This window comes from Mytilus trossulus, chromosome 13 (assembly GCF_036588685.1).
Source record: "Mytilus trossulus isolate FHL-02 chromosome 13, PNRI_Mtr1.1.1.hap1, whole genome shotgun sequence".
In the NCBI taxonomy this organism is placed as follows: Eukaryota; Metazoa; Mollusca; class Bivalvia; order Mytilida; family Mytilidae; genus Mytilus; species Mytilus trossulus.
In genome coordinates, this window is record NC_086385.1 from 32,151,790 (window position 1) to 32,176,054 (window position 24,265).

At 31.9% G+C, this 24,265-nt stretch overlaps 1 protein-coding gene across 1 annotated transcript in view; it reads left to right on the forward strand.

The window, feature by feature from the left end:
- LOC134694809 (cardioacceleratory peptide receptor-like) overlaps positions 1-18,924 on the forward strand; it is a 148,291-nt gene extending 129,367 nt beyond the window's left edge. The window contains exons 5-12 of the mRNA XM_063555874.1: positions 2,125-2,228; positions 6,405-6,498; positions 9,268-9,392; positions 11,629-11,788; positions 12,833-12,952; positions 13,992-14,172; positions 17,333-17,655; positions 18,837-18,924. Coding sequence (XP_063411944.1) covers positions 2,125-2,228; positions 6,405-6,498; positions 9,268-9,392; positions 11,629-11,788; positions 12,833-12,952; positions 13,992-14,172; positions 17,333-17,567 — 1,019 coding nt within the window. The 3' untranslated portion in view covers positions 17,568-17,655; positions 18,837-18,924. The remainder of the gene's footprint in view (positions 1-2,124; positions 2,229-6,404; positions 6,499-9,267; positions 9,393-11,628; positions 11,789-12,832; positions 12,953-13,991; positions 14,173-17,332; positions 17,656-18,836) is intronic.
- Positions 18,925-24,265: the final 5,341 nt, after the last annotated feature.

Sequence of the window (24,265 nt, forward strand, 5' to 3'; positions counted from 1 at the left end):
CGTCCGGGACAATTAATTCGGCATGGTTACCAATAACTGTAAAAGTCAACATCACGGCGGATTTTGTTGAAGGTAAAAATAATTCGGTTAAGCAGTAAAACAATAAGGGCAAATATTTTGCTGTGCAGTAAAACAAGTTGTTTGTATTCGTTATAATACTTGCTTCAATAGATATTTTGAATTATGTAAATTATATTCTGTTTATAAAATAAACATTTAAAATCATTTAAAACTCTGAATCACCACTAGGCGGTATTTAACCAATCACATTTTCATTCATTTACCAGAGGTTCGATAATAGACCGGAAATTGTGAATAAAAATCAATCATTGATAGTTAAATTAAACTTGTAATTAATTATAGAATAATTAAACCAAGATTTCAAATAAAGCAAAGTATCCAAAGAGAATTACTAGTAGAACATTAAATTAAATTCAAGGATGCGCGTCTCGAGTATAATATTTTGGGTGTTGGGATATTTTGTATCAATGATAATTTTATAACATTGGGCTCTTTCATAGACAAATAACATTAATTTACTTTGGTTACAGTGAGTTTCAATCTATAAAGGGAAACGAAATGTTTAGATAACCAATTATCGAAAAACATATCATTTTTTTTTATTCTTCAGATCAATAGAATCAAGTTGTTATGTAATTATACAAGTAGCAATATCATGTCAACTAATAAATAACGACAAATTAATTATGATACCAGATAGTTTATCTTTAACATTGATAAAATGTCACAACTCAACTTAAAAATCAAATTTATCAATTAATGAGTTTTACACATGTTGCCTCGTGTATAGATATTCCATTCATAGTTTTCTATGTATATTTAATTTAATCTTTTTGTCAATACTCTCTATTGTTTTCATAGAGTAACAATGTGTTGCATCATAACACTTAATACCAACCCGATGGCACGTCATTATCTGATGTTAAATGTAATTTTCATGTTTGTGCAACGCGCCGTTTACAATTAATCATTCTTGAGATGTCAACAAAGCCAAACATTAATGTTTGCCTTTTACGGTCAAAATCCCGATTAATTATACGGTTGATACGATATAAAACTGTCTACACATAATATCAGTAGAATCTATATTTCATCATAGATTCGAATCTTTTGTTACTATGGTCAGTTGATAAATGTAAAATTGAAGTTTAGGCTGACCATCACGATAAAAGATATCGGAGAAAATTATTGAATATATAGCCAACTCTTATTATATCGCAATAAATCAGAACCTGGACTGAATGAAGATAAAAAGAAATACTTTTCAGTGATTGATTCGAATGTCGTCAAATTGATAAATTCAGAACCACTGTATATACGTCTTATTATCGTTTAGTTACTCCTCCATTTTACAAAACTTTGAATTTGTGAAATAAAAAGGATTTTTTCCTCAGGAATATATTACATTAGCTGTATTTGGCAAATATTCTGGTCCTCAATGCTCTTCAATGTCGTACTTTATTTGGTCTTTTAACTTTTTTTTGAATTCGAGCGTCACTGATGAGTTTTTTTGTTTTCGAAACGCGCGTTTGGCGTAAATACAAAATTTAATCTTGTTATTTGTGATGCGTTTTAATTCCCCGGGGATATCATCAGCCCAGTGGTCAGCACTTATATGTTGACAAGAATTATTATTGATATGGTCATATTTATATATTAACTGCTTCCAAATCTTTTGAATTTTTTAAATACGAAGAATTTTCTTCCTCAGGAATAGATTACTGTAGCTGTATTTCGCAACAATGTTAGAGATTTTAGTCCTTTATGCTTTTCAACTTCGTACTGTATTTGTTTTTTTTTACACTTTTGTTTGATTCGAGCGTCACCGATGAGTCTTTTGTAGACGAAACGCGCGTCTGGCGTAAATACTAAATTTAGTCCTGGTATCTATGATGAGTTTATTCACTTGTTTTTAAATATATTGATATTTTTTTTTACATAATCAAAGAAAAAGAAAGAAATGAAACTGGAATAACCTTGAAACTTAAATAACATTGAAACTGGAATAACCTTCAGTTTTCAAAGGTGAAAGAATTTCATCGACTTCCTGATTTATGTTTACACTTGTTTTAAACATTATTTGGTATCGTATTCTCTTTTCAGATTTGCTGGTCGGATTAGTGAGTTTAATGCCTGATTTAATATGGCGACTGGCTGGACAGTTTTATGGAGGCGAAGTACTTTGCAAAATTGTTAAATTTTCACAGGTATGATGCCAATAGTTAGTTTGATGATCAAGATTTAATGTTTATTTTGTACAGCAAACATATACTCTGATTTTTTTTTTGATTTTTTTTTTTAAAGTTTAGGTCATTTATATGTTTTTAAGTTTAGTGTGACGTCCGTTTTGACTGAACAAGTACACAATTTTATTTAGCGGCTATCTAAGGACCGCCTCCGACAGCGGGATTTTTTCGCTTCGTTGAAGACCCATTGGTTTCTTTCGGCTGTTGTCTGCTCTTTGGTCGTTTTTTTTTTTTTTATATATTCCCCATTTCCATTCTCAATTTTATATGGTATTTTTGTTTACACTAAGATACAATGTATGTGACACAAACGTTAAATTACCATACGAAATTGAAATATTTAGACAAAATTCTCATTAATAAAGAAAATACAACTTGCATGTTAAGATTGATGGAATATATCTGAACATTTAAGACGAATTGTGGATAATTTTCAAAATAGTTAGACATGCCGTCGGAATTCAACGAAATTGTTCTCTTTATGATTTTAATTTTTCCAAAGTATTGATAATTTTAGAGAGGCTACAGTAATTAAGCGATGTTCATCCTATCAATCAGTAAATACTATTCAGTTCAAGGTTAAAATCAAAATTTTAATGAATCACATGACCTAAAAACAGAAAACTATTGCTTAGTAAGAGTGCTATAGAGTAAGGAAAATGACCATTGTTATATTATAGTTTGTTGCTTGGTGTGTTACATTTCATTTTTGTGTTTAAGTTTTGTCATTATTCTCCTCTTATATTTGATGCGTTTCACTCAGTTTTAGTTTGTAACCCAGATTTTGTTTTCTCAATTGATTTATGAGTTTTGAACAGCGGTAAACTACTGTTGCCTTTATTTATCTACACTCATACTCTAATATGTAAGTTTTTGGATGACAACTTCTACCTATACGTTGCGAAACATTTCCAAAACAACATGAATTGATAAAACAACTATCAATCAGTAAAGAACGAAAAACCTAGAATTTGCAACAAATTTTAATCAGATTAGAAACCTACCTGATATCTCTACTTACGTCTAGCAATTTATGATGAGGGTCGGTTGAAAATTAAACTTAACGACAAAAAAGATTACTGTGGATTTATTTATTTTCGTGGGGACCAATTTTCGTGGATTGAAGAAAACTTGCATATTCGTGGATATTAAATTTCGTTGTTTTGGCAAAGTTTGCAAACATTCCTTTTGAAAATTTGTAATTCATTGAACATTTAAATTCGTGGTTCATCTGTTCCAACGAAATCCACAAAAATTGGTTTCCAATGAATATTAATGAATCCACAGTATTTCACCTTTCCATTTGTAAACGTTCCATTTCTAAGTAGAATTATTACAGTATCGCCTACCAACGGAGTATATTTTTCTCCCAGTTGTTACGATGACTTGTATTTGCTAAATATATTGCTGATATTATATAACTTATGCTCAAGACTTTTTTTATGTTTCGATCATATATTAATACGAATGATACTAATTTCTAATCTGCAAATTAAATTGAACCCAATTTCATAGATGAAAAATCGAAAAGAAAAAAAATTCTTCAGGCTATTAATCAAGAAGTAATTTCATAATATAAATGAATCGAAAACTCTTTAATATCGTTACGCTGAATAATTCTGCCTATACAATCACAGTACTAGATATTAACAATATTGCATAAAAATAGGTTTTATTCTAGCAACTGTTGAATTGAAAAAGCAATGACTCAAAATGAAATAATTACAATGAACAAGTACAATTTTAACTTGAGAAAATGCATATTTTCATTAGATACCACAATAAAATGTAAAACATTTAGTGCAATTGACATTATTTCGCGATTAAAGAAAGAAAATTATTCTGTTTAATTAAGATTACATCGCTGCAAGTACACCTTGATTAAAACATTCATCTGGTCATGACTTAATCAAGGTTGCGTTAATTATCATCTTCACGTGATTATAGTACATTGTTTTCTCGTTAACACATCGTAAATCGAAAAGTTATTATTTTCTGTGTTAACTGAAATGGTCGTAACGTGTATCTGATGCTTAACATTAAAGAAAACGTTAAAGTTTATTAAAGAAAATTTGTCATGTTTTTAATATCTCGAACATATTAATTTCTACAGGTCACTGCAACTGAGCGTAAAATGGAATTTTATTATTTGAAATTAATTATATTTCTTTGAAATTATTCTAACGCAGTATGACATTTCCGATTTAAACGGCATACTATTTTTTTATCCATTTTTTATATCATAAGCAACGATCTGCGACTGTTTATCCTTAATTATAATCATAGCAAGACTTCGTTAATAGTCGCATAAGAAAATGTCTGATCACATAACTTTATTAAATTTATACGAAGGAATCGTGAGGTCATGCAAGTAATACAGTAATTTAATATAGCAATGGTGAGACGATAATATTTCGCTTATCAATTAAATGAAGCAAACAATATAACAAAAAATCACCTTTTTAAATTTCTGCTTAAAAAGGTTATGAGATTTCTGTGTTCCAACGAGATACCTCTGAGCTCTTACATAAAACTTCTACGTTATAACCGGAAAATTATCAATTCCAATTTGATATGTTCTCAGCTACAATGCATACATTTGTAAATTCTTTTTAATAAGTTGAAGTAGACATTTTTACATTAAAAATAACTGTCAGTGCCATGCCAAGGATAGTCGAAACATTTAAACAACAGATTGTCATTACAATTATTTCGTAGATTCAGTATGTTTACATTATTTTTATAACACATGTTATCAGGGTAGAAGAGCAGGAGATCATAACCGATACCTTAGACTCATTGTATTCTATTGAATTTTTAGTTTAGTATAGCTTTTTTTCTTCCATCTAATCAGTGTGTTTTTTTTTCCTTGTTTGAACTATTTTGTATTTTTTTTTGCCCATAAAATTATAATCCTGGTGCTTTTGATAACTATTTACCCCTTTGTGTCTTCAGATAATCATCTGATTAGCTTAATGTTTTGATCAGAACGTCACCATACACCGTATCACTAATATCGGCTGACCCGGCCGCTAAACTTTTGACGTCAACAACAATCACTTTTCCATTGTGTCGTCAAATTTTACGGGAACCTGTGTGATATCCGGTAATGGCGGATAAATAACGATAAGGTGTATTGAACATATGTACCACTGTTTTCTGAATTCACTTTAAACCGTAGTTACATCATTTTAATAAATAACCCTAACATTAGGACGATGATTATTCCGATATGTATTGACAATTCAGATTGCCAACGACATGACGAAAAAACTACTTCGCTTAATTTCACTGACACTGTTTTGAAATAACAGCTTGAAAGTGATTTTCTAATTAAAATTATTCAATTTAGTTTTCATTTGCGCGTGGTTTTCACAAAACGTTGCACAATGTTTTATAATTTGCATTCATTTGCAAAAGCTCACTCTTATTTCGGTTTCCAGTTAACATGGTTAAGAAGAAACCTTAAAATAAACTGATAAAGGTAAATGACCAGGAGACAAACATTAACACACAAGTGCTTCGGACGGGTAAGGGAATTCTCCCCCGAATGCAACATTCGTATTATGTCATTAGAACTACAGTAACCCGACTTCGATCGTTTATTATACTTTTTTCTTCAAAACGAATTTAAAGATAAACCTTTATGATATATACACACTAGTGTCTTGTTATCTCAATATGAACCACGTGACTCATTAAAGCATATTTGGTCAGTTTACGACGAACCACGTGACTAAAGGAAGCATCTATCGTCAGTTCACGAGAATTCTGGTAATTGGTCACGAAAGGCTATTAACGATAGTGCTCATAGTTAAACAATTTCAAAATATGTTCTACAAATCTCTACGGGTTATTAATCAGTGATAATAAATCGTTGTTACTCCTGTCAAACAATGTACTGCAATGACTAAACCAAGTTTGGTGAAGATTATTATATATAGGCTCAAGAGATTTTGTCCGGAAACTAAAATATTGACGGTCAGACGATCGGATGTAATTTATCATATTGTATGTCGGCGTCAACACTGTCGCAACTCGGCTAATAATGCAAATAAAGATTGCTAATTTCCGTGTTCAATCCATTTGTTTACTGTTAGTATACATTTGTCAATAATACAGTTTTCTTTCTTCCAGTGCCTTGTCACATACGGATCAACCTTCGTCCTTGTTGCGTTAAGTATTGATAGATTAGATGCAATAGCTAGACCATTAGGATTTTCCACAAGTAGTAAGATATCTAATTTAGTTTTCCTTTTACATGAATATAACAATTTCTAAGTTTCCTTAGCTTTAATTCTACTGTATTACAAATGGACGTCTCGATGTTGTTATTCCAGATTTAATCAAATATTTTTTTTTCTCACAAGTGTCCTCTTTCAATTCGATTGACATTGCAAATTGACATGATATCATTATCTGGACTCTGTTCTAGTAACATATATTAAGATCCTGTTTCAAGGAATTGACAGTAATGGGAATCAACAAACACACCAACAACTAAAACTTACCATATACAATTACATCGATATATAGCAGTATACTGTTTTCCCATTCGTATTGTGTCACAGTCTACCTCTAAGGACATTATTATAAATGGAATAAATTCACAGTGTAAAGCACTAAACCCAGAATGAGATATGAAATCTTACGCGACTGTTATACAAGTAAGAGGTTTAGTCAGTAATAAAACCAGGTTCAATCTACCATTTTCTACGTAAAAAAATGCATGTATTTCGAATTTATAATTTCACTTACATTTAATACAACAAGTTGGAGACAATTTTGTTATGAGAATTCTTTTTTAATTTTGTTTTGTCATAACCTAACATTGTATGTTTTGAGTCTTGATTGTCCTGTCAAGTATACAAAATAATAAAAAAGAAGGTGAAGTTCCAAATTGTTCTGAATCCAAATACTGTTAAAGCAGAAATTTTCGTGGAGGATTTAATTTCGTTTTTTTCGTGGAAAGAACATATCGACGAAATTAAAAACCCCACGAATATTTGACATTGGACACCACGAAATTAGATCCCCATGAAAACTTATGTAGATATAAAACCACGAAATTTTAACCCCACGAAACTTAATGTTTCTACAGTATTTTTAGCTATTATATCAGGTTTAATTCACCAATACATAATACAATTCCGGAACAAAGTCAGTAATATGACTGTTGTTTATGGTGTTTGGTTTTGCCATTTGATAGGGACTTTCCGTTTGAATTTTCCTTCGAGTTCGTTTTTTTTTGTAATTTTACTTTTTTCTATGTAAAAATAAGTACATATGTAATGATTGCAACTGCGACAATGTTTTCCTTTTTTGCACTCCTAAACAAAGTCATTGTCTGATATTAACGCTCATTGGAGTACATGAAAGTTGATTACATGTGATCAATCCCTTAACTAACGAAACCGCTTGATTTTGTTTGTCGACCAAGATTGAAAGTCCATGACAAAAATATTTGAATCAACACTTTGCTGTAAACACATGTTTATAATTACATTTCAACAGGAAAAGTCAGACAATTGAATAAATGACTGATGGTTTGACATGTTGATTAAATGTCTACATAATTTGTAACATTCAAAACTAAGTAACACATTTAATCTTAATTTGTAAAAGATGATATAAGTTAGAAACTTAAATTGCTTCTTATTTTGTTTCTAGTTTTTTCTCTTCCTTCATGTTGCGCAATTTCAAGCGCCGTCTTTTGTTTTGACTCTTGTCAGTTTTTCCCTATTCCACAACATGAAAAGATCAAAATCCTAAATTTATTTTGTGTTAAAGCTATCTATAAAGAAACGTTATAATAAAACAAAATCTTTTGCGCGTGTTAGTTACGATAACTTCATGAAATTGTCAGTAGCATTCAAACTAAAACATAGTGAAGGGCAGATCAATAAAGAAGTTACAAATTAAAACATTTTCTGATTTTGCTTTGCTATTCATGTTTGCAGTTTTATAGTTTATAAACAGAAAATGACCAGTAGATCGTTGTGATATGTTCTTTCGAATAACAGTATTTCAAGCGAATATATGACCTCTCAGTATTTTCAAATTTGAGATCAAACACTGAGTACTCATTACTCTGAATAAACTTGGCGAATATCGATTTAAGGTGGTACCCAACACTTTAACTAAAATTAATTTGGCTTGTTAAATTTTCTTAAAATTTTGACAAAGTATTTACTGTGACTCTTTGACAAAAATATAAAAATTTTAGAAAATTTGAACCAACCGTTTAATCAGAAAAATTACACTGGTTATATAGCAGTTTGACAAACACTTATTTTGATCACTGAGAAGCTTAACATTCCCTAAACAACACAACGTAATTTAAACGTTTGGCTGTTTTTACAGAGTTTTCTCCCTGTAGTGTTAGGTACCACCTTAAAACTAAAGTGAGATCATTGCTTGTATTGGTATAGGTACTGATCTTGAATCTGATTTTTATAATTAAAAGCATATAAAGTAAATTTGCATTACTATACAGTTACAACACATTCCATTGTTCTGTCGATATAATTTCTGAATGGATTTGTCACTCATAAACTATTTTCTTAGTAGATACTTAAAATGCACCGTTTAAAATTCAGTAGCTGCGACTAATCAAAGTCAATCTAATGATTGAGATTTTAATAAATACTTTTAAAGGCATGTTTAATCAAATTAATTACATAAGTGTATTATATCTTGTACTTTTATTATGTGTTTTTTGTGGAGAGTTGTCTAATTAGCAATCAAATCACATCTTTTATATTCTCTGCAGAGACTGCTACTCGTGCTGTGTGGATGCTGTTTAATATGTCCCCGTGCTTATAGTGTATGCTCTTATAATTTTACCGAAATGGTTTTTTGCTTGTAAGAAAGCTGTCTACATATCCAATTATATTAATGCTCCATTTCTTCTACTGTATTTTATTATGTCAGTTGATCTCGTGTGCAGAGTTGTCTCATTGGCAATCCTATGACATCTTCTTTATATATTTTTTTATAGAAGCTAGAAATAGGGTTCTTGTAACCACAGCTTGGCTAATTGCAGCAGTGTTCTCAATTCCTGCCGCTGTTTTATTTAAGACAGACCAATGCATGATGAATTTACCAACAATTGATGATTGGAAGGTAAGTTTATTGAATTAGGATTACGATACTTTTGCATTATAAATTTACCAACAATTGTACAATGGAAGGTAAGTTAATTGAATTATGATTACGATATTTTTGCATTATAAATTCACCAACAACTGTACATTGGAAGGTAAGTTAATTGAATTAAGATTACGATACTTTTGCATTATAAATTTACCAACAATTGTACAATGGAAGGTAAGTTAATTGAATAATGATTACGATATTTTTGCATTATAAATTTACCAACAACTGTACATTGGAACGTAAGTTACTTGAATTATGATTACGATACTTTTGAATTATAAATTAACCAACAATTGTACATTGGCAGGTAAGTTAATTGAATTATGATTACGATACTTTTGCATTATAAATTTACCAACAATTGTACATTGGAAGGTAAGTTAATTGAATTATGATTACGATACTTTTGCATTATAAATTTACCAACAATCGTACATTGGAAGGTAAGTTCATTGAATTATGATTGGGATACTTTGAATATTAATTTACCAACAATTGTATATTGGAAGGTAAGTTAAATGAATAAAGATAACGATACTTTTGCATTATAAATTTGCCAACAATTGTGAATTACAAGGTGAATTGATCGGATTATGATTACGAGATTTGTGCATACCTTAGTAAACTTATTTGTCCTACAAAACTATTAATTTCTGTAGATTTTAATTATTGTCATTACGACTGTCAAAAACGGCATAGTTGTATTGCAATACAATTCGAAAATAGGCATAGCAAAAACAAACTAAAAAAGGAACCAAACACAAATAAAAGTCTACAAAACACTAAAATAAAAAAAAACTGGATCAAAACTGAGCAACACAAAACCCAACCAAATATTATGAGGTGAACGCTAAAAAAATGTATGCACTTGAACTGTGAGATTGCACAATAGTCAATGTATAGTGAAAACTGTTTAAACCGAACCTTTTCTGGATTTAATAATTTGTTCTATTATGGCCGAAATTCAGTTTAAACAGGTTCACAACGCATACAATTTGATATGACGTAGCTTAAGAACTTTTTTTGGTTGATACAGGTTTCGGTTTATGTAGGGTACGGTTTAGCCAGGTTTCACTGTATTACATGTTCTTCAAATAAATCCTATTGATATGTGTGTATGTTTTGTCTTGTTCTTTCCTTCTTACGGCACAAACTGCATAGAAATATTTAAAGGCAATCTAAAAACATACGGAAATATGTTTGATTCATTACAAAGTTTGTGTAAGATAATCCTTATGCTGAAACGCAGGAAGACATAAACATACATTTACCTAATGCATCGAAATCGATATTTCTCCCTTCGAGTTGTTTGAAGAATATTATTTGAATGTCGTGAATGGAGATATCGTCTCGGTCGAGACTTTGCGGAGCATTGCATAGTCTGATGACTTTGAGGCAAGTTGTATCTGTATCTACTGGCTTGACGTCATTGTACATGGTCGATCTTGCAGATGACGTAACAATTACAAATTTCAAAGTGAGCAATGATATTCGACGTCATTTAATTGTAATCAACGAGTGACTAAAAACACAACCATTAATGATTATCAAAAAGATATAACCCAGTCAAGGATGATATTAATCGGTTTAGAATTAGTCAAAAACTAACCTAACATGTGGCAAATTGGAAGAAATAATACACATTGTTACCTACAAGATTACAACATCTGATATTCATTATTTATAATGTTTTAATGAGCAAAAACATACGTTATTTAGTTACTTTTGGTGGCATTCTTCTCATTTTGTTTTAGAATATGAAAATCATTAATCTTACTCATTTGTATATAATAAATTGAGTGTTGCTAATAACATTGACAAATAGACAAGATAATTGGCAAATAACATAATAAATATGCGTTACATATGTTTGAAATGTCTGTTACTGATTTGTTAACTTAATAATAAACACTTTTTCATATTTATGTAACCATTATTGCTCTAATAGCTATCAAAGGTACCAGGATTATAATTTAGTACGCTAGACGCGCGATTCGTCTACATTAGACTCATCAGTGATGCTCATATCTAAATATTTATAAAGCCAAACAAGTACAAAGTTGAAGAGTATTGAGGATCAAAAAATCCAAAAAATTGTGTCAAATACGGCTGCGGTAATCTATACCTGGGATAAGAAAATCCTTAGTGTTTTCTAACCGTGGTAATTATTCCTGTACTTGTCATACCTTTTTTGTCTTTTCAGATTTATGTGACCATTATTGCCTTTGCCGTGTTCATTATTCCAGCAATAATTATAGCTTTTTGTTATGGTATTATGGTATATATTATAGTCAGCAAGAATTCTGCATTGATGGCGACAATGAAAAAGAAGCATGAAAGGAAACCGCTCTATTATAGACCAGGTATGAATTACACAACAAAAGGGGGAAAGTTATGCCGTGACATAAAAGCGTTGTGATAAAAACATGACAAAAGACAAATTGTGCTAGCTGTGACACGGAAAATTTCTAACAAAAGAAAAAAATTAAACGAGTTATATAAAAATAGGGAGGTGTAGTATATTTAAAATGCATACCTCTATACACCAAAAGTCAAAAAGTTGAGATGGTCATAAGGCTTTCAACAATGAGAAGAGCAAAACATATACGAAATGGTCGACAAAAAGGTACCTCAGCATAAAAATAGAAAATAATAAGCTCACGGCATGGTTTACTAGTATAACAAAACAATTTACGAAAAGTAAATATGACAGACATGCATCAACGACAACCACTTACCTACATGCTTCTGGTTTTGGACAGGCACATTAATAGTGTGGCTGGGTTGAACAACAAGACTGTAAGAGATCAACCCTCCTATAATCTAGGACAGTAGACTAGGTTCACAATACAACATAAGAACCAACTAGCGGTCAGTTGAAAACAGCAAACTCACCAGATGAATATACATAGAAATTAATCTAACAAAAGAACTGTATCTGCGGTTAGTTAGACGCAAGTTTTACCTGTGTTCGGTGACACATTTGTTGATGCCACGATATTTTCAAGTTTACTACTTGTACTTGGTTGTATTAATTTTTGAAGTTTGTTCGGTGACCAGCACAAGCATCCTCGTACTGTGATGAACAGATTGTCGAATTTGCGACCATACAATATCTACCTGTGCTCAGAATAAACGGGGATTTTTTTAGGGAAATTGAATGAAATGCATTTAACAGTATCCAAGTTTAACTCAAACTGGTTAGTTTGGTGCATTTTATCTTGTTTGTACTTTTTACCAATCTCGTTATTTCAAGATATTATCCAATGATGTATTTTCTTGACTACGATTTGCTGTTAATATCGTTGTCGATGTTGCTCGTTTCGTCAAAAATATTAAACTGAAACAAGAACAAAATAACGTATGCTGTATTGTTTTCAAATATTTGTCTATTTTGTCTTTTACAGAATTAAAAAATCAACGAAAGAAAGTTTCAAGTGTTCAACATGATTCTAGAGCCAGTTCCAGAGGAATAATTCCACAAGCTAAAATCCGAACAATAAAAATGACTTTTGTTATTATTTTAGGTAAACATATTTTAATGCAATTTATAAATATTACTGTAATTGTCACCATACAATGAATGCTAACGGTGCGACACTGTTTGTTTTCACAAACTATCATCCGAACAATAAATATGACATTTGATATTATATAAAGTAAGCATTCTGCAATGCAATTTATAAATATTACTCTTGATGCATCTCGGTGCGACACTATTTGTTTCTTGTGATATACACACCGTTTTAAAATTATTGCTTGATAAAAACTACTTCTGGTTGGTTGTGTGGTATTGAGATCATTATTATATTGACAAAAATGAGTTTGGAATACGTAGATGAGAAGAAATTACATACTGTTGACATGTTTTGCTTAACTTACCTTATTGCGTTGAACACAATTGGGACACAAAATGTATATGTTATGTGAAGTGAAATCAAGTACATTTATTTTGATTAAAAGTTTTAAAAAGCCAATTGAAAAAGGTTTACAAACAATGCCAAAAGTTTATTTTTAAAAGACGGTAGTAACCTTTTAAGAAACGTAATAGAAGGTCCTCATTTATCAAGGATATGAATAGACCACTTTTGAGTTTGTCCGTCACTGAAAAAAACTCGTCAATTATGCACGCCTTTATGATGTCATTTATCAGATAGAGTGGATCGCCTGTATCTCTGCACTTTTAAAGTTCATCAAGCGTCTTAGTGATCGTCGTTGTCATGGTTGTGAAAGATGAACTAGAAATAAAATTTGTTCTGTAGGTAATTAATAACAATTTTCTAATGACAGTAGAGCTGACAGACAATTAAAAGAATTCAATTTGCCGAATAGTTAATAAAATATAGCTTCATAGTTTACCCAATTCAATTTTGAAACGGAAGTGACGACGCTACTAAAAGCACATATGATGACCACTAAAATAAAAGTTTTGACGGAAAATGTATCCAACTCGAAAGTTGTCTATTGATTGAACATAAAGTGATAGTCTTTTAAAAATGTATCTTACCTGTCGACCTTTATTTTAAATACAGCAATACTCTTATAACTATATGTATATTTTTTTAGTTTTTATTATGTGCTGGAGTCCGTACTTTTTGTGGAATTTACTCCAAGTGTATGGACATATCAATTCAAACCACACAAATATGATGATAACAGTATTTGTTCAGAGTCTTGCACCACTTAATAGTGCAATAAATCCAGTTATTTATGGAGTATTTAGCACAAGAATTTGCCGACAACTTAGGTATGTGTATTTTCTATAATTAGTTTATTAATGTCAATTTCTAATGCGAATTGAAACTGAGAATGAAAATGTGAAACTTGTCAAAGACACAACCACCCTACCAAAGAGAAGATAACAATCGAAGGCGTGCTTTAGCTGGCCCTTAGCAGAAATGTATACTAGTTCAGTTATTATGATCGTTATACTAAACTGCAAAATATATAAAAGAAACTAAAATTTAAAATCATACATGACAAATATGGACCAGAGGCTCCTGACTTGGGACAGGCGCAAAAATGCGATGGGGTTAAATATGTTTGTTGAAATCTTAACCCTCTCCTATACCTCTAGTCAATGTGAAAAAACCAAACACACAACCATACGCACAGTGAAACTTAGTTTAAAAGAAGTCCGAGTCCGATGTCAGAAAAGGTAACAGAAGAAACTAAAAAGACAATGATAGATAAGCCAACAAAAGACTATTCAGTACTAGCAGTTACTGACTGAAAAAGTTATAAATATTTAAATCTCGTAAATGGATTACGAAGAGACACATATCTGAAGGTCATCCATAACGGAACATGTCACTATTGAGTTGAGATACATACCCAACGTACATGTCAATCAATTTGTGATGGTGACTGTAACATTTTTGTAGCGTCAAATTCAGTAAACAAACGTATCTGTTCTCTTCACGGAAAACTATTTACAAGAGAACAGCACAATACAGTACTATGAGGTAAAGATTCAGCTTTTGCAAAACATACGGCGTCCTTCAATTTTTAACTTCTGTGTCACGTTGGTCTCTGGGATAGATTTGTCTCATTGGCAATCATACCTCATCGTTATGTTTGTATACATACCGATGGTGTTATAACATGCATGACAAAAATAAACAAACGTGTGTCACAATGTATAGTCATTGAGTGCAGAATGTCTGTCTCAACGTTTCTTTGCAATATGAAAACATGGACCTTTACGTATGGCACAATGTTAGTGCGTTTTTTCTCCGTCTTCCTCCACCAATAATTCACTCCTGGTATCTGTGATGAGTGTATATAGTCCATGTTCAAAATTGACGGGTGAATTACTTTCATTTTTCATTTTTTTTTTATCTATTGCAGTAAGAAGGTAATAATTAAACGTTGTATTGATTTTTTTTCCTTTTGCACGATGCAAGACAAATCTGCATGGCGATGCTCTCATTTCTACCTATTTTTATATAATGAATAATGGAAATTCGAATCAATGTAAAGCTATTTCAATGTTAGTTTTGCATTCAGTGTGACAAGTAAAAATCTATGTCACAAACGGAAAATACTATTCAATAATCTAATTGACAAGCATGGTAAATTAAACATGACACAACTAATGAAGGGTCCCGCTGTTCGAGAGGTCGAAGTAGTTACTACAGTAGTCACTAGCCAGTCAAAACTGAGGTTGCAGGTTCGAACCCCGCTCAAGCAGGTGCACTTGACTCAAATCTTAATTGACTAAGATCATCAGTTTTCCTATTAAAGGTCATTGTTCTTCTCCGGTCACTTAAGCTTTCTCTACCAATAAAACTACATGCATGAATGCTACGAAATATTCAAAAGCGGTGATGCTTAAAAGTGACGTAAAACAAAATGAATAAATAAACAAATAAATTACGAGATATGTAAAACAAAATTATACATGTAGGGTCAGCAAAAAACAATAATAAAACCTATTGTTTAATTTTCGGTAAACCTAATAACTGCATATTATCGGGCTAGTTAAATTGCTATCACATACATTAAAGTTGTTTTATCAATTAAAAAAAATGTATACGGTAAGATAATTCAATCTTGCAGAATTTCATTACAGACTTTATCAACAAGTAATATGTATTTATAGTACATTATTGGGAAAACACAATCATAACACTTGATGCAAAAATGAAAATTGTGCTTTTTTGAATTCATATTTGACTACTGTGGATTTATTATTATTCGTTGGATACCAATTTTCTTGGGTTTCGTGGGTACAAGTGAACCACGAAATCAAATGTTCAAAGAAATACATATTTTTAATAGGCTTTGTATACAGGGAAGGTCAAAACCACGAAATCAAATATCCACGAATATGCAAGTTTTCAACCATCCACGAAAATTGATACCCACGAAAATAAATGAATCCACAGTACTATAAATGGAATTTAATCTTATCAATGTTCTTGCGAAACAAGTTTCATGAATAAAAGAACTTACTTCATTTAGTACTAACAAATCATTTATCTCATATGTTTACATGTGAAATAATACAATAACGTTATTGATGACCAATCATCCATATGTTCTCTTTTGATACATAAAGAATGCATGTACCAAGTCAGGAATATGACAGTTGTTTGTCATTTGTTCGATTTGTTTTATCAATTGATTTTGCCATTTTGTAACGAAATTTCCGATTGGAAATCCTGTGGAGCTCGCTATTTGTGTTATTATGTTTAAAAATTGAACCTCAATGTCATTTCAAATTATTTAAATTTGATTCATAGGCAAATCACTTAATTGATGTGCTAACTATAGTGAAACCTTGCGCTAAACGGAATCCTACATAAACCGAAAATCTGTATAGACCAAACATATTATTAAGCACCCTCATATCAAACTATATGCGTTGTGAACCTGATAAAACCGAACATCGGCCAAAAACAGACCAAAATCTTAAGTCTCGAGGAGGATCGGTTTAAACAGGTTTCACTGTATCAAGTTATAATACAAGCTTATAGCGTATGCAATTATAATCCTGGTACTTTTGATTAATATTTACACCACTGGATCGATGCCACTGCTGGTGGACGTTTCGTCCCCAAGGGTATCACCAGCCCAGTAGTCAGCACTTTGGTGTTGACATGAATATCAATTACATGGTCATTTTTATAAATTTTCTGTTTACAAAACTTTGAATTTTTCGAAAAACTAAGGATTTTCTTACCCCAGGAGTGGATTACCTTAGCCGTATTTGGCACAACTTTTTGGAATTTTGGATCCTCAATGCTCTTCAACTTTGTATTTATTTGGCTTTTTAACTATTTTGATCTGAGCGTCACTGATGAGTCTTATGTAGACGAAACGCGCGTCTGGCGTATAAAATTATAATCCTGGTACTTTTGATTACTAATTATAATTGTCTCTCATTTTTTTTTATATTTTAGACGATTCAAAGCAGTAAAAGTAATTTGTGATATATTTCCTTTTTGTGCTGACCAAACTAAAATGCCATCCGATCATTCTACAATGGTAACGGACAACACGTTTACATTTCGACGTCAGATTATCTCCCCTAGCCGATCCATTTATAGCCAAGGGGAAAGTTTTCAAATGGAAACATGTGACCTGATAGCTAGTGTATTGCCTGACAGAAAACAACCAGCTATTATACGAAACTAAACGAATCAATTCTTCCATTTGTGCACAAAAAGAGTCTCGTTTCTTGCATCAGGAACGCACAACGGCATACTCTAAAAGCAAAAGATGTGTAAGTACAGAAACACGCGAAGATCTATTATAGGACCTAAGGGGTAATGCAAATAAAAGTCAAATCTAGATTTAAAGCATGATTTTTTTGTGATGTGTTTGTCCTTAATACAATATAACAAATGTACACTTTGGTCACGTTCAGCTACTGAAAACCGTTATACTGGAGAAGTCTGGTCAATTTTTTATTTTGAATGTCATAAAGCTTAGGGACGACATCAAAAGATCGATGTAGGATAACAGACTTCAATCAAATAGTTTTCGGTGGGGGAGGGGGGGAGGGGGTCAACATTGCTGCAAGTTTTGTTAATCAAAAATCGATTTTACATATTACATGTATATTGCTATTGGTCAATCAATTTTTCCCAAATTAAGTTAAGAGAGGGGTTGTAGGGTTAATGACAAAACTATGTGAATTAAGTTTTTTATCCTACATTGAACTTTTGATGTCGTCCCTTAGCTAAATGAAATCGATCTTTAATCAAATACTTTTCTTTTCAATCAAAGAGAAGTAACTTGTAGTTTGATATCTGATTTAAAAAAAAATGGTGATTGATTGTTGGTTGCTTAACTAAAAGTGGCAAATATTTCTTAGTTATAGGAAGATGTGGTTTGATTGTTAATGATATAACTCTCCATCCAAGTCACAATTGATCAAAGTAAACCATTATAGGTCAAGGTATGGTCTTTAACACGGAGCCTAGACTCACGCCGAACAGCAAACTGTAAAGGGCACCAACAGAGAAAAACAATAAAACGCGAAAACCAAGGGTCTAATCTATATATAAAACGAAAACGCGAAACACTTATGAACCACATAAAGAAACGACAACTACTGAACATGCATGTTCGGGACGAGAAAAATTAAAAGAAAATATTGCTCAAAAAGATATACTATCATTTGTAAAGTTCAACGCATGGAAGGACACAAAGCTACCAGAGCTCATTGTAGGATAACTACATGTAATTCATCAGCATGGTAGCGGCCAGTCGGATGATCCGTCAGCGTTAATCAAACCAGGTCTGCATCGTGGGTGTGCACAATTAATGGCAGAAGTCAAGTATTTATAATGTCTGTAAACGTTTTTTTTTACAAAGAACATTTCCACTACATTGGGAAAGGGGGGATGTGGAAATGGCGTATTGTTAAGGTGTTTATTCATTTGTTTCTTTCTTTTGCAGATAGTTGTTGCAAACGAACATTTACACGGTCATGGAGGTGGACTCGGAAAGTAATTTAAAGTAAAAAAAATAATAATAAAATGGTAAAAAGTATATACTTGTTCACTGCCCTTTTATCTTTAGTCTAGCTAGATTAACAAAATAACGTCAGGTAGCTGTGTTACGTGAATCTTACCATTCAAGCTTTCCAAAACTAAACTTGATTAACACATTTTCTTTGATCTAAAGTTTAGAAAACTTAAGAAAAATCATTTACCAACAAAACCGCTGACTACATTGTATTGGTTTTACTTATTATTGAAAGCTGTATGGTGACCTATACTAGCTGTCGTTCTATGTTATTTCGTACCTGGTCAGGCGCGGAATCAGAGTGGGGTTCCGAAGGTTGGAACCCCCTTTTTTGTAGACGATTAATTCATTTGAAAGGGGACATGTCATTAGAACCTCCCCCCCTTTTGTTTTGAATAAGGACCTCCCCTTTTAAAAAAGGCTGGATCCGCCCCTGCTGATAGAAGATTATTGGTTTGGCAATCATATTACATCGTCTTAATATGTATAATGTATATATACACACATAAAAAACAAACCTTTCAAATCTATTTATATTTAGTCTACAGTAATTATATCAATACCGAAAGGCTTAATAACAAATAATGCACATGCAATTAATTCGCTAACTGGATTGCTCAATTAACTTAATAAATCAAAGTTTGGTTACTTGGTTGATCGCCTTTCTTTAATTGAACTTGAAAGTATGTATGATTAAATTTTCATATCTGGTTGAGAGTTGTCTCTATGGCAAATTTAGAAAGAAAGAAAAATACCTCTACTAGGTAAATAGATTGTTCTTCTGAATTCTATAAATGTACTATAGATGTCTTGAAAATTACGAGAGACTTGAATTTGATTTTACCGAAGTAAACTTTCTGTATTATGCATCATTATTTTCAAAGGACCTGAATATTTGGTATATATGTTCTAGCATATATTATAACTAATCGGCGTATTGTTAATGAGTAACATGACTGGTTTTGCATTTGGAGCAGAACCTGGTTACCCTTTCAGAGTACAAGAGATCACCCGCGGTGTTTCGGTGGGGTTCATGTTGGTCAGTTTACTTTCGATGTTGTGTGTTTGAAGACCGTTGTTTGTCTTTGTGCATATTCCATGTTTTTGCCATGGTGGTGTGTCAGGTTGTTTTCTACTTATGCGGTTGATTTTCCCTTTCATAACATTCGCCTCTTTTTAACCCTATGTGTAAACATACCATTGAAATGTCTGATCCTTTTTGAAGATGAAAAGAACTTTACTAAGCGTTCTAACAATAACTTAACCCGTTTTTGTTTCCCACAATTGGCAGTTGCTTGGACGTGATATATGTTATTCTGAATTCGATCAGGCAAACATCAACCAATAGGGAACAAAAGAAACTTATTTCAATACAGCTAACCGTCAAAACGAGCTACAAAGGATACACACATACAGGTTGGTTATCGCGGTTTGCGTAACTCACAGCGCAGGGGTGCTGAGTTTCAGAACATATTTTTAAAAGTATTTTTTTGGTATTTGAAAAATCGTAACACAATGACGTATTCTGATTCTAATTCATTTCCAAATTACAAAGCAAAGAACTAAGAATAGTACGGTAAACAATACTGATAAAAACATGAATAGTCCAGTTGTGTTATAACGCAAAAGGTCTTCCTTAACATCTACATCATAACGTAGTGCCGTACATTATGTTGAATTACATATCAACAACTGATATTCAAATATGAAATAGCTTTGGGCAAATGTAGTCCGTCATGTTCACAAAGAAGAACTTTACTGTTCTTACCATCAGGGGAAATAACTGCAACGGTAATCGAAGTCTCGTATACAACAAAAAAAAAACAACTCTTATTTGTCGTGGCCCTTTGAAGCGTTTGTTTTTAAATGTTCAAGAAACATACCCATTAGCATCCGAACAGTATACCTATTTGTCATCAGGTAGAATGGTTAAAAACAACTTGTCGCCGTTGAGAAATGCATTCGTAACACCTTGGGTATGATTGTCAATTGATCTAATAGCATTGCCGTCTACGTCTAATATTCGTATGCCTTTGCCGTCTTCCAATGTCACGACTAACATGCCGTTTATATGACTAATACCATTACATTTCCATCCGAGATCAATCCAACGTCCTGTTAGGTCAGTTTCTAAATTTATAATTATTATTTCACTATCGTGTTATTTAGTTCTCTTTCATATAAGCGACATCGTACGGTTTACTTAGCAAATCAATTGTTCTAATTAACGAGCCATCTTTTTCATGGATTACCAAACAGCCGTATTAATTATCTACAAAAACCGTTTGACCGATTGCTGATATATCGCTTCCCGTTTTATCTCCAGCATTCACTTTGAAAATTATTCGCCCTTTCAAATTAATATTCCTGACATTTCCATCTGAATTTATTTTACTGCAGTGCCCGTGGACCTCGTTTTCATATAGTTTACAACAAAGGTTCCCATGATTTGATGTGTGGAATTCTGAATGTTCACTGAGTTTTAAACATCGGATAATTTTCGAAAACAAAAAGCTGGCATGAACTTTAAAAACACATTTGGAACAGGTCTATGTTTTAGTTAAGCGTATGGTAATATGAACATTCGGAACACAAAGCTTCTACACAGTCCGGACAATAACACGTCATTGTTTTATCCTCGTGATGGAAACACTTTATGTTTGGAAATTTGTCCATATTACAATTCTGCAACAGAACATGATATACCTTAAGAATTAAATTACATAATAGTTATCAAAGGTACCAGGATTATAATTTAGTACGCCAGACGCGCGTTTCGTCTACACAAGACTCATCAGTGACGGTCATATCAAAATATTTATATAGCCAAACAAGTTCAAAGTTGAAAAGCATTAAGGATCCAAAATTCCAAAAAGTTGTGCCAAATACGGCTTAGGTTAGAAATAATATTTTGCAACTGCATGTTTGGATATGCCTAGATTGGGCCGTTTCTTGCTTCTCTCGATATGGACTAGGGACTTCAGTAATCTATTGATCGATTATTTATCTAAGTAGTTCATTGAAAAAGATCACTATACGTGTAAAATATGAAGTTATCAGTTCTTGTAGCGGCATTAGTCTACTCTTTTTCGAAATCTACAAGAGTGTCTATAACGTGCAAGAGATATGGCTCTCTCTTAACACGGGTCAACCATTTATCGTCCCCTTCCGACAGACTGTCATCGCTTCCTCAAGAATTTCCTAAAATTAAGTTCCTGAAATTTTCATCCCGAAGGGGAATCGAAGGGGAATCGAATCAGGAACCTTTGTGATAGTTGTCCGATGCACTAACTACTACACCATGGCTTTCTATGAATCTAAATTGACTAGGACTGCCAGTTTTACTATCGAAGGTCGGTAGTTTTCTCCGGACGTTCCATTTCCCTCACCAATAAAAACTAGTTGCAATGGAATAAGCCAAAAGCGGTGCTTTAAAGAAGCGTTAAAACACCAAAAAAATCAAATATAATCTAAGGACAAGGGATGGCGGAATAAACTTTTGGTAGAACTCGTTAAATTGTGATCAACAATAACATTATATTTTATATGATCAATGCGTGTTTCATATATAAAATAAAAAGGTTATTTGTATATGTATGTAGAAAATGGTCAACTAGAATATTATTTGCGATTCTAAAATAAATTGATAAATAAATAATCAATAAATAAATCAAATAATAACCAATATTGCCGAACTGACCAGTTAATCCTTTTATTTCCCTTTGAAAGTAATTAAAAATAAAAGATGAAAAACACTCTCCTGAGAGCATGTAGCATTCATGTTTCTATCGCACAAGGACATAATCGAATACTCCTTATTAGATTTATACTCAGAAAAAGTACTTATAATGCCAATCTTTTCCAAGTAAATAATGATCGCAGGCTGCATACTTAAACTATGTAGAACTAATAGTAGTCAAATTGATATAAACTATTGAACGTTGTTTAAAAATAGCAAATGCCAATTGCCAAGAACACAACTTATCTTTTGAAATGAAGGCACAAATTGGAGGCAATTAGAAATTGAAAAAAATGAAACATGACACCACTTTTTAAAGGCCGTACGGTGACCCATAGTAAATGTAATGTATTTCCATTTATGCCATTTAGTCTCAAGTGGAAAGTTGTCTAATAAGCAATTCTATCAAATCTTCTTATCTTTTTATGTATATTTATTGGTCTTTGATTTGTAAATAACGCATCTATCTCACTCGTAAAACATACATTCGGAAACCGTATACATTTCATTCGGAAAGCTTCTTTGAAAAATGCGATTGACTTTATCTTACTTAATTCTTCTCACATATTTTCAATTCTATCATAATGAGGAAACCCTTAAGGCTGATTTCACTTTCATTTATTATGTGATTTGTCAAGAAAATAAATGATGGTCTGGATGGGTGATCCTTCGATCAATTCTGTATTCTTTAGTACTTTTAGTACTTTTCTCTTTCTTTATTAATTTTGTCTTATTTTCTCTTCTTTATTTTTCTTTAGTCATTTACTCTGCACTTTTTGCCCATTATTCCTCTTTTTTTGTAAATATATCTTTAAAAACCACATACACTGTAATCTGCGCTTTTTGCCGATTTTCTCTATTCTTTATAATTTTAGCCACATATTCTGCACTTTTTATCCAATATTCTCTTTTTCTTATATTTTTTGCCAAATATTTTTCGCTTTTTATCCATGATGCTCTATTTTATATTTTTAGCCACATATTCAGCGTTTTTTGTCTATCATTCTCTATACTTTTCGTGTTTTGCCAAATATTTTTTTTCTTTTTTCCCTCATTTTCTTTTTTGTTTATTTTTAGTCAAATATTCTGCGCTTTTTGTCCATCATTCTTTATTCTTTATAACCTTTAATTTCTAATTCTGGTAACTCGTCAACATCACTTGCTCCGGAACTAGACATTCTTAATAATTTTTTTATATATGTTGTATAATAAGCATGGTGATCAGCTGTAAACAAAGCTATGGCACGTATGACGTAGACAAAAGATTCAATTCAAGGGAAGTAAGTCATGAACACAACCGATACTGACAGAACTTTGGAAGGGGGTTTTATGGATATATATACGGATTTTGACAATCATTCTTATTTTTTTCGAACAAAACAAATAAGAAGTTTATATCTAATAAATAAAAACAAAAATTAAAAATCGTTTCTTGTGATCTTTAAGCCATATGTTCTGCTATTTTTGTCCATTCGTCTTTATGCTTACTATATATCTTTAGCCAAATATTCCTCGCTTTTTATCAATCATTCTCTATTCTTTATATTTTTAGCCACATATTTTGCTCTTTTTGCCCATTAATCTCTATTCTTAATATTTAAGCGACATTTTTTCGCTCTTT